This window comes from Glycine max, chromosome 17, assembly GCF_000004515.6.
Source record: "Glycine max cultivar Williams 82 chromosome 17, Glycine_max_v4.0, whole genome shotgun sequence".
Taxonomy (NCBI): Eukaryota; Viridiplantae; Streptophyta; class Magnoliopsida; order Fabales; family Fabaceae; genus Glycine; species Glycine max.
The window spans coordinates 37,737,504-37,749,596 of NC_038253.2; the positions used below are offsets into that span (position 1 = coordinate 37,737,504).

Here is a 12,093-nt window from a genome sequence, read left to right on the forward strand (position 1 = left end):
CATATACATATACATTGTTAGTACAAAAAGTTTTTATGCTATATATCAATTTATCAAAAACTGGTTTTTTTTTTTACATTATTCACTTTTTTTGGTACATATCAAAAAATATGTTTGATCTCACTTTTAAAAATAACAATATTATATATTTGCTCAGCTGATGACTTTTCTTATATCTTTGTTGAGAAAGACTCAAATACTTACTAGCTATTTTGCTCTCTAAACAACCAACGTATAACCCATCTTTTCCACACAAATATAGTGGACACTAACTCCTCGATAGTCATCAAGTTGGTAACTGTTATGCCTATAAGTAGAATATGATCAAAGGAGAAAAGCACGTCTTCATTCATACAAGAAATACATCTAAAGGAGAGGGCATCATATATAGCATAAATTGAAGGCAAGGGTAGGGAGCTTGGGCATACCAAGACTTGGTAAGAACATTAAAGTAAATAAACTTTCATCTCTTAAAGACAAAAATAATAATTTTATCTTTCTAGTTGTATTAAATAATGATATTTTACTTAAAGACATATTAGTGTTTGATTACTAAAAATTTCTATATCTATCAAGTCACTATTAAATTTCAAATGTTAAATGGGTGAAATTCATTTCTACTATACTAATTTCCAGATTCTTCCCGTAGTCTCTTTCTACATCTGAAAGACAAATCTTCTAAAGGAAAATTAACAATCTTCACCTCATTTTTGGAGTGTATAGGTGAAAATGAGTGAGTGAGAGAGAGAGAGGGAGAGAATGATGATACAATAAATTATATAAGAAAAAATGATGAGAAACATAAAAAAAATGAGGTGATAATGAGATGGAAAAAAAGTTCATGTATGAATATAATTAATCAAATAACAATGATAGGTCGTTTATTTGGTAACGATGAGAAAAAAAATTGTATGTTTGAGAGGTATAGATATTTTGAAAGAAAGGGAAAGAGATTAAAATTTTCATTTTTAATACTTATTACCTAAATTAATATTTTTTAAATTAAAATAAAATAGATCATCTACACGGCTACACTTTAATGACTAATTTTATCTTTTTAGATCTTAGTAAGAATTAAAGACATGTATCAATAAGTTTATATAATTAATGTACTTTATTTAACCAATTGAGTTAGACCTAATCTTTCACTATCTTTATAAGTTATATAATTATCACAATTTAAAAATAAAAAATTATCTTCCTTTTCATTCTCCTCCAAAAGTACACTCTCAACGTATTCTTATAAACTAATGATGTAAATTTTTTATTATTAATGAACTAAATTGCTCAACTTTAATTTATTAGAAGGGCATTGATTTCCAATTCTTATCTCTTATGATTAAAGTTGTTGTTCTCTAGAAGTCGTGATACAATTTACTCACCTCTTCAAGATGATGGGAAGGATGGGGATGTGGCTTTTACAGTCTTCAAAGGACAGAAGACATATATAGGTTTTCAAAGGACATAGGTCTACTAACACACTGGAATGTCTTCACTCTTCAGCTCCGAAATCCAACCTAAACAAAAAGTCCAACCTTTTTCAAATTTTTTTATATGTTGATTTTCTTTCTGTCTATTTTTCGTTGTATGTTCTAAATACAATTCCACGGCCTATCTGAACCCAATGTTTCTTCTCCATCAGTCTTTGTTTAATTTGTGGCAATTTGGCATGGTTAACGTGTGATCGATGAACTCTTCTAGAATGTATTCGAAAGATGGGAATTGAAATTATAATTTTAATTAAGCCTTTTTAGAAGTTAATATAAAATGTATATTTTAATATTTGAGTTATGAAAAGATTTAGGCGTAAAACTAGAATTGTAAATATAATTTCAATTTTCTTATTTGATAAAATAGAAAGAAATAAATTAATGGCATGTCTCTTGTTTAAAATTTATTTAATATACTAATAACTTAATAGATTTATTATTATTATTATTATTATAAAATAACAATTATTTGAGTGGAATTGATTTTTGATAAAATGTTATGTTGTTAATCTAAATCCAATCTATCTAACAAAATTTGAGTTGATTCGTTTTATGTTTACTTAGCAAAAACGTTACCCTATTTAAAACATCTTTTTTTGTCGGCCAAACTCTATTTAAAACATCCATTTATTTGGCTGGGTCCGGCAAGTTTGAAGCTACTCGACCTATACTAAATGAATTTTATTTGCTTTTATCTCACCTAATCTCATTTTTTTAAACTTACCGTTTTGTTTGTTTTACTCCTGAAATTTATGGTGCTTTGGACAAATTTAACAAATTATGCATTCATAATCATTTAAAAAATATTTTGTATTTTTTTCTGCAAAATTATTAATAATACATTCATAATTAAAATTCTTTAAATTATTTTTTTTCTAGAAATCATTTGGCTTGCGACATCGTAGAGAAATAGGATTTTAACAATTTTACTTTCACAAATAATTCTTTCAGTAGAATTAACAATGACAAAAAAATATTAAAAAAAAACACAATCCATTTATATTACTAAAAAAAACATGCATATCATGTTAAATTTGCTCATTAAAAACAAAATTTATCAAAAAGCCTCTTTAAAAAAACTATGGCAAGTTATTTAAATGTAAATAAAACTAAGCCATGCTCTAGTTTTTATTTAAACAAAAATAGTCAATATTTAATGTCTGAATTTTAACGTGCTATTTAATGAAGCTAGCAAGTAATTGTTGTACTATCAAGTAGATTCTTCCCGTCTCAGGTTTCACCCATCTTTAACATTAGTTAGAAATTGAATTTTAAAAAAAATCCAAAAAAATAAAAATAGAACAGAATTACACCACGGGAGATAATATAAACTTCACTAAGCTATGGACACAACACAGTTACACAGCTACATTAAATTTAAAGAAACACATAACAAAACAACATTCAAGTCCACTTATGAAACAAATATCCTAATGGTAGATGAATCGACAGCAGCTCATATACCTAATGTAATAACATCTGAAGCAATATACCTGAAATTCACAGCAAGACTAATAAACTTGACCTACTAAACAAATTAGTAGTCATAAAATTGCCAAGATTATAGTCACCAACCATCCTAGCCATGATGTTGTCAAGGTCGAGCTCTCTTGTTGCTGCAAGATGGACATTTGTACTGCTTGATATGCTCGGCCCTTGCAGGGGTAATCTTCACGCACTTTCCATGGAACCATTTCTCACAGATGTCACAGCAAATCCAGAATTCGTCGGCAGCATAACTCTCTCCACATGCCCCACACAAAGTCTCTCCATGTTCATCTTCGTCTTCCTCTTCCACACCCACACCTTCATCGTCCTCGTCCTTGGATTGCATTGCTTTTGTGTACTTTGATTCAGAACCGCGCTGCATTTGTCAACCCAAAAGAGATTAACAAAAATATATAGTCAAATACCAATCAGAAGAAACCAGATCACATTACAAATAGTAAAAAACTTTTTTTGGCTCCCTACAAAGTAAGTACTTTTCCACTCCTAAGTTCAAATAGCATCTAAAAAACAACATACCACACTACTTAGTAAAGGACAATCACTTAAATAATTCACCCCCCCTTTCCCTGAATTAAGAACCCCTGCTAACACACCTAAAGTTTAAATCATTAAATCAAGTATAAAACAAAATGTGATTATTAGCCTATTTTTAAGGAGGGGAAATTGCTTTACCTTTCTAGCTTTTCAAGTGAACGTTCAGAAAAAAATAAACAAAATAAAAATATTTCTAAAAAATAATCCGCATCTGAACATGCACAAAATTTAGGAATTAGCTTCATTGCTAAAAGCTATATGATACTACTTAGCAGACTACTGCTAGAGAGAGCAGCTTGATTTTCAACCTTGCATACCTTAGAGTTTGACTTCGACTTGGTACTGCTATGATTCGAAACTGATGACTTTTCCTTTCCTTGTTTCTTGGCCATCCCTGTAACAACCTCAAATATTGTCGGAAGATCATTTATCATATTAAATAGTCGCTTCCTGCATGAAGATGAGAAATAGATATTACTTAAAGATGACAACTTCTCAAATTAATTACAAGTTACAACATATAGAGGTAAAGCCATCAATAGTAAGTCACAAAAGAATGCAAACTGAAGATTAGAAGAGTATCTAGGTAATGAGAAAATGTTTTTCTACTAGAAGGAAATAAATTATAGGGAAACAGAAAACAATTACATTGTTAACATTTAATATATTATTTGATATTTGAATAGACATATCCACAGTTTTATCTCTCACCAAAGCCTCAATTCTTAAGTTATATCCAGCTCTACTAGGCATTATAAACTACATGTTTGGTTTTCAACTCTAACGAAATTGGAACTGGATTGAACAGTCCCATTGTTCGTCTATTCTTCATTTTAGAATGAATATGATGACTCTTCTCAGCTTTGCTGGGCAATATTCTTTTGTCAATGCCATTAGAACTCATAAACACTATGTACTAAGAATTATATTTTATATTAACAAACATCTTTCATAACATGGGTTCCACACTAGTAATAAAGAAAGACACCAACCAAAATCCCATTAACAATGCAACACAATCCTATTATTTCAACTCAGTTAATTTTTCCTCAAATGAGCCAAAGAACACCATACTGAAAACCAGTTGCAACTGTCAAGGTAGACAACATTACATGAGGCAATTAAGGACATTCAGTACTACACAGTCAGATACTTCCTACTACTCTTATCTTTATTGCTTATGCATGCACCTCTTCTGTGTCTAACCATTTCTTTCTTTACCCTAATAATCTGTTTACTGGCATGCAAACAAAACAGCAAAAGAACTATGTTTCAAGAATAGGTCCAAACCATCCTTGAGTTTAAAACTTAGAAATAATGTGAAAACAGCGTCCCAATGATCCAAACAGCTGGCCCAAGCCTAAGCTACCTAAGGTTGGTGTTATCAACAATGGTGGATGGTGGAATATGGCCGAAGGACAAAATTCCTCCATTGCAGCCTGTGGCACAACCAACAGGCCTCCCTTCACAAATTGCCTATGGCGGTGGGTAAAAAATCCACCACACAATTCCACCATAGCATCCCCATTTAACAATATCGCCCAAGATCAAATGCATGCATCATTTAAGAGAAAAAATAATAATCAGTTAAACCCATATACATATTGAATAGAAAGGAAAATAGGTACCTGTCAGCCTTGTCAAATCCAAACCTAGCACCAAAATAAAAAGCCACAGCAAGCAACCAAGCATCACTGTGCACAGCAACCAAAGACAGCCAGTCCTTTTCTTGCATCCCATCTCTGGCAAAGTTAATGCCCAATGCTGGCTCTGGAAGCTCAGGGGGCACCTCCTCAGCTGGCAGATTGACTTCCCAATGCTCACTTGGAAATCCATAAAGGCAAAGATTTTCCTTCTCTGCATCACAAAGCTCACATAAATTGACTAAAATGTCTAAAGTCTCAACCAAAAATTTCAATAATACAAAGAACTTTAAATGCTATAACACTACCATAATCAGCAATTGGATTAGGCAATATGGTAGCATGGTGAAACAGCTTACATCGCTCACTCATGTGCCCAAAAAGAAAAGATTCATATTAGGCAGTACACTGAATACACAGAAATTGAAATTTAACAGATGTCTGAAATTTGTTTCCGAGAAAATAGGTAACCTCAAAAGACTAAATCCAGTATCATGAGTGAAAATGTCCCTATGGGCTACTCTTCATATTTCAATAAATGACCTTATTCCAGTCAAAATAAATCCCTCACTAACCCATCTATCTTCTGAAATCACGAGTTTCAATAAATTTCAAGTAACGTACACATTCTCCTTCTATTCAGATTTTCTCACGTTTATGCAGTAGGGCTAAAGAGTACTGGAGTATAAAATCAAGAAACACTAAGCTACTGATTAAGTTTTAGCTCACACTTTGCACATGAAAACTTACATATCACATACCAGATGTTGGGTAAAAATTTTGGATTTGAATTTTTTTTTTCACAAGAGAGGAGGAACATAAGATGGTCTCACATAATCCACACATCCAAAGTCTTCAACTAATTTGTATTAACCTTTTAATACTCCCCCAATTTGGACAATTTTAAACATCTAAACAATCTCATAAACTTCCTTCCCTTCCATTTCTCATCATTTTGTTTCAATTACCACCACTTCCAATTCCCAGATGTACCTATATGATCTGCATAATATGGCTTGATCGCATTCCATTAAAGACCAACCAAATGGTTATCTGCACATCCCTTGAACCCAATAATCACTTTACTGACGGTGAATCTTAAGTCCATTAACATTAAACAAATGATTAGACACAAAAGAGGTGCATATACTCATTCCACATCATGTCATATTCATACTTCTCAGGAGGGTTAAGGATTAGGACAATGATCCTGAAAGAATCTAAAATGCAAATAAAATCTAGCATTATATTGTGACCCACCAAATGTAATTCTTATGAAAGGAAGGATGGCAAGTTAATAAAAATCCGCAAAATGAACCCATTTAACAAAAACCCAATTCACCGTATTTCAAACAAAGTTTACAGGGCTATGTACAATTAAACATAATGATGCAAGCTAAAATTGAAAGCTACCAGCTGAAAATTTTTGCACTTGAGTTTGTTCCCATTTGTGGTAGCATATGACTACTTCAGTCGATGCTACATTAAAGCTATAACAACTAAAAAGAAGCAGAAATGGAAATCCACAAATGACCCCATTGAAAACAAATTAGATATGAAAATCAAAAACTTCCAAGTAATAGCCATTTACAAAATTGAGAAAGCAAGCAAATTAGGTATACAGCGTTTTTCCACACTTCCGAAAATTAAATTTTGGAAATCCCACAGCCTCAATACTCAACCAAATTCAAATTCCTCTTAAAATTGAAACAAACAAAATATAAATTACATTTACAAAAAAATTGCAACTGAGTTTCTGAGTTTCAGTCCACGGTACATTAAAACAACTAATAATAAAAAGAAACAGAAATCCACAAAATGACCTCATTGAACAAAAACATAATACATACATACACACACATACATATATACATATATATATATATATAAACTTCCAGTAGTCATTTACAAAACCGTGAAAGTAACACTTTAGAAAAATTAAGTTCGAAAATCCCACGGCCTCAACACTCAACTAAATTCAAATTCAAAACAAACAAAATACAATTTCCACTCTGCACTTCTTCAGAAATCAGTTCAATTCAATATTCAGACAGGAGAAAAAAAAAAACACACACACACAGCATAAACATAGACCAAAACAAATAATAAAAATACAATCTTTTTTTTTCTACGGAACGAAACGTTACCGGGATCGCACTGCTGGTAGAACTCTTCAACATCTGGAGGAACCACACAGAAACCAATTCAATTAGACATGCAAGAAAGAGAACAAAGAAAAGAACCAAACAAACAAACATCAGGGAGGCCAAACAAAAAAAGAGACAATTTTTTTTTGAAAGTAAAGGAAAAAAGAAAAAGAAAATTTGAAATGGAAAATGATAAGAACCAGTGGTGAGGGCTTTAATCAAAGCAGCTCTGCGACCCTTGAAATCCCTAAAGACCTCTTCGACGGTACGAGGATTGTAACCTGCGTCCATGATGTTTGTCTGTCTGAGGTTGCGGTGTTGTGTTGTGTTGTTGAATGGAAAAAAAAATAAAAAAAATGGGACTATGGAGGGAAAGAAGCAAAGGTTGTAACTATTTGACCCTTTTCTCTCTCTCTGTGGAGTGTGGAGAGTGTGCAACACAACACACACAACTACATTAACATAGCGTAGTACACACTGCACTGCACAGCCTTTTTTGTTAACCGGATTTGAATCGGGGAGAATCGGATTGTATTAACCGAATTTGATAAAAGCCCATTGAGTCCGTTTCAAACTCCTCACTTAATAACCCGTTTACGTTTTTTTTTTCTTTCTTTTTCCCCCTTTTTACGTCTCTTTTTGAAAATAAAAAATAAAAATAAAAATTGATTGCGGATGCCGGATTCGGATACTAGGGCTACTAGTCCGGGTGAGTCCGAATTTAAATTGATAGGAGAATATGATATGCTTTTTTAAAAGAAAAAACCTTCTTTTTTTTTTAACTGCGAGAATAAATAATAAACATTCTAATGACCCCTACTTTTGTTTGGGCAGCTACAAATTCAATTTGGAGAGTAAATTTATTTTAATGATAAATTTGGGTATCCTCAAATATATGTTTTTACATATTTTTTATGAGATATGATACACACCTCTATAATAATTTATGTAATATCATATCATATTTTGTGTTTATTTCTCTTCTCAATCCTATCATTTATCATTAATTTTATATTTTTTTATACAAATATTATTTTTCTAAAAATATTGTCTAAGAACTCAATTTTATAAAAGCAATATTTAGATTGTATTTACAAAGTTTAATCGAAACAAACATTAAATGGGCGGTCAGATTTTTTGAAAAACATTAATTATTAACAAAAATAATTATGGTTAACGAAAAGTAATCTATTTAGTTCTAGAAGTATCATCCTCTCTCATAAATAGTCCATGGAGTAACGGTATGGCATATATTTAAGATATCACACATCAATTAATACTTTAACATGATATATGTTTAAATATATTCATTTTATTATTAAAAAAATAGTTGTAGCATTTATTGATATTCAAATAAAAAATTAAATAATTTTTTATTCATTTAAATATAATAAATTGGGTCTTTAATGCTTTATGATATTTTTACTAATTTTAATTCATAATTTTTTTTAAAAATAATCTCTTTCATCATTTATTAAAAATATGATATACATTTAATATGACTTATTAATGACCACTTTGAGATGACATCCAACATATTTGAATGCACGTCAGCAAGGGATGGATATTGAGATGCATTAAAGAGGGTGAATCTTTTTTTACTCAATTATTTAATTATTAAATTTTAAAATAATTATTTGATAAATAAATTTTATAAAATTATTTATTATTAATTTTATGTATAAAATTAAAAAATAAGATCAATTGCTAATAAATAAATAACCAAATTAATAATTATTTTTATTTTTAGTTTATGTTTTCTTTTTTTTCCTTATATATACCAAAAAAATGTCTTGAGGGAAGGGGCTAGGTCCCCTTCTATTCGTCCAAGCATGTCATGTTACTAGCAAGTAGTTGGTTCAAAAGTAACTATGTTTAATTCTCATAAGCAAAGTATTGTCTTTGAACTTTAAATCTTGTAAAACAAAGAGTTGAGATGGAAGACTCCACAAAAAATAATGAATTAAGTTCTAGGCGAAAATTATTCATCGATGAAATTAGTGAATATTTCACACTTATAACATGGTTAAAAAAATACATGTCTCATTTTTATTAAACTATTATAGGAACATTTTTAAAATTTATAAGAACAAAAATTAAAAAAAAATATTTAATGGAACAAAATCAAAATTCACCATTACTAAAATCATATTAAATCCTAAATAAAGTACATAAACTTAATACATACTTAATTTTATTTATTTTGAATAAATAACCATTTGTTTTTAATAATTTTTTATAACTTTAATTATTACCAAACAAACACTTAATTTATAATGTGTATATCTAAGTAATAAAATATTAGAAATAAAAAAAATAAAGATTTAGTAGGCATTCATTTATAAACATAAATACATAATTGTTTTCCAAAAATATCGTTTAAGGATAGACTTAAATACATTTTTTATTCTTATAATTTAGGATTTTTTTTTTCTATCACACAAGGTTTTTCTCTCAAGAATCATCCTTGAAAGTTTTAAAAAAAAATTAGTCCTTATTGTGTCATGTTGTTACAAAATCATTAATTTGCTTAGGTCAACATGTGTCATGTCAAAAAAAGATATGTTTCACTTCAACATAATAGCCCAGTCACCAAGCAATGTTATGTCATTAATATTACATCATTATTACAATAGAGAGACTAAAATTGAAATAAAAGAATTTATAGGGACTAATAATGAAAAAAAAATACAAGAATGAAAAATAAAATTAAAGAAGACACATGGGCTAAAAGAAATAAAAACATATTAGAATACACAAATAAATTTAAGCATTAAATACAATGTATAAAACTAATCTAAAATAAAAATAACAATAAAAAAACATTTTTAAAAATCCATGCATTATTTTTCTCATGTTCAACGTTATAATGTCGCTCACCGATTGCTTAAACACTCCAACACTTCAAGTTGTCTCACTCACCTCATACATCATTCATTCTCTCTAAAACAAATATTTTTCATATAAAAAATACACACTTCAAACACTTTCGATAGAAACACACACGAACCATGAATTCATCACTTGTTCTCTTTTTTTCTTATTTAACACTTTTATAACTTAGTTTTTTCACATTTCTTTTATTATCATTCATAGTAGATGTGGGTGAAAATAAGTAAGGCATTTTTTCAAGGGCCTATGTAGCACCTCATTTTTCATAAAATAAATTAAAAGGGTTTTATTTAAAAATAAATAGAGTTTTAGAAAAATAATGAGGTTTTTGTAATTAAATAAATAAGGAGAAATAGTTTTATTAATTAAAATAATAATTTTAACGTAAATAAAATAAATGTGTTTTTAAAAAATAAAAATGATGTTTTATTTACTCATTTGATAAGGAGTAAAATAGATTTCATTTTTATAAATAATAAAATAAAGAAAATAGAGCAAATAATAGGTTTGGAGTACCCTAACTATAAATGGAGATATATTAGGTCAATTTTTATGTTTTACAACATATTTTTACTCTTCTTCTCAAATTCGTTATCCCTTCTTCCTATCCCAAAATTTTCTCTTTTTTTCACATACATCCAAAACTATCCTAGTAAAGTTATGATCCATGATTCGTTAATCGTTAGATTATCCTAAACTTTGTACACCATCTTTGGAACTCATTTTTGCACATTCCAACCGTTGGGATTTGAAAAATAATGTTTGTAGAGAGAGAAATGCTCATTCTATGGAGACGGTGAAATTGAGGTTTTAATCATTTCTCCTTATCTCTTACTCTCGGAAATCCTAACCGAGCAACCAAAAGAAAAGCTTGAGGAATCTTTGGCAATTGATAAAGATGCTGCTATTGTTGTCAGACTACACATGTGAGCCCACTCAGAGGTAAGGGATGAGTTTATCGCAATTTGAGTTAGAATGAACGTGTGTAAAGATCCTTAGAGGATCAGATTGAGATTTATTTTGGGATGTTTAGTGTATTGTAATTCTGCCTTTATGATTATAATCATGAGACTGTTATGTTTGACAGACCAATTGATTCCTTAATGCGAATTAGTTGATAAAATTGAGTGTTCTTGGTGTTTTTATGTTTTTGAACCTATGATTTTGATTCCTTTGATTTTGATATGATTATGTGAAATTTGTTTGAGAGATTTTACTCCCCATGTTGTGAGAAACATTTCCGTATATTAAGATTCAATGAGAAATACTTTCAATGCATTTTTAGTTTAATTATTCACTAACTTTTTTTTAATTGAAAATAATATATTTTGATTTAATATATACATGTTTTGTGCCATGTAAATATTAATATTGTGTGATGTTTATATGATTCATGAGGCGTGATAATATGTTCCGTTGGAATTATAACATTGTGATTGAGATTGAGTGTATGTGATAAATTGAGTATGTGTTGAATTGTAAGATACACGTGTATTGAAATTTTGTACACATTGAGTTGTGAGCTATGAACTGTACAATCACACAACTGTAAAACCCTTAAAGGACGATGAGTATTGTGATGGAATCCATTGTGGAAACCTGACGAGTTGAATCACTTTGAGGCATGACAAGTTAAAATGATTTTGAAAACAATTGAGTAGTTGCGTGTATTGCATAGTTCAAACTCCAATAACACATAGTATTTTAAATGCCTATTTTAATGAGATGATTAGTCATATGAACATAACATATTAATATTATTACTATGTGCTGTGTATATGATGCATGAGGCGTGATAACTTGATGTCTTGGGATTATGAAAGTGTGATGAACTATGTGCAAGTGACAAGTTGAGTATGTGTTAAATTATGAGATCAC

The 12,093-nt window shown here is 29.7% G+C and overlaps 1 protein-coding gene across 2 annotated transcripts; it reads right to left on the reverse strand.

Annotated features, from left to right (window-relative positions):
• Window positions 1-2,848: 2,848 nt before the first annotated feature.
• LOC100797908 (PHD finger protein ALFIN-LIKE 4) lies at window positions 2,849-7,899 on the reverse strand. Of its 2 annotated transcripts, XM_041011474.1 has the most exons (5): window positions 7,524-7,899; window positions 7,324-7,356; window positions 5,162-5,390; window positions 3,851-3,983; window positions 2,849-3,354 (listed from the first exon to the last, which is right to left on the reverse strand). In XM_041011474.1, exons 1-5 carry the CDS (start codon window positions 7,612-7,614, stop codon window positions 3,085-3,087), a joined length of 756 nt encoding a protein of 251 aa, XP_040867408.1. In that variant the 5' UTR covers window positions 7,615-7,899; the 3' UTR covers window positions 2,849-3,084. The 2 variants fall into 2 exon arrangements, with proteins under 2 accessions (XP_040867408.1, XP_040867409.1); XM_041011475.1 differs by lacking the exons at window positions 7,324-7,356; window positions 7,524-7,899 and adding an exon at window positions 5,485-7,277.
• Window positions 7,900-12,093: the final 4,194 nt, after the last annotated feature.

Excerpts from the sequence above, each read along its gene's own strand:
- LOC100797908 (XM_041011474.1), bottom strand. The coding sequence starts at position 7,614 with ATGGACGCAGGTTACAATCCTCGTACCGTCGAAGAGGTCTTTAGGGAT. Across the intron at positions 7,357-7,523 it reads GATTAAAGCCCTCACCACTG|ATGTTGAAGAGTTCTACCAG; the intron begins GTTCTTATCATT and ends TGGTTCCTCCAG. Across the intron at positions 5,391-7,323 it reads CTACCAGCAGTGCGATCCCG|AGAAGGAAAATCTTTGCCTT; the intron begins GTAACGTTTCGT and ends TTTGTGATGCAG.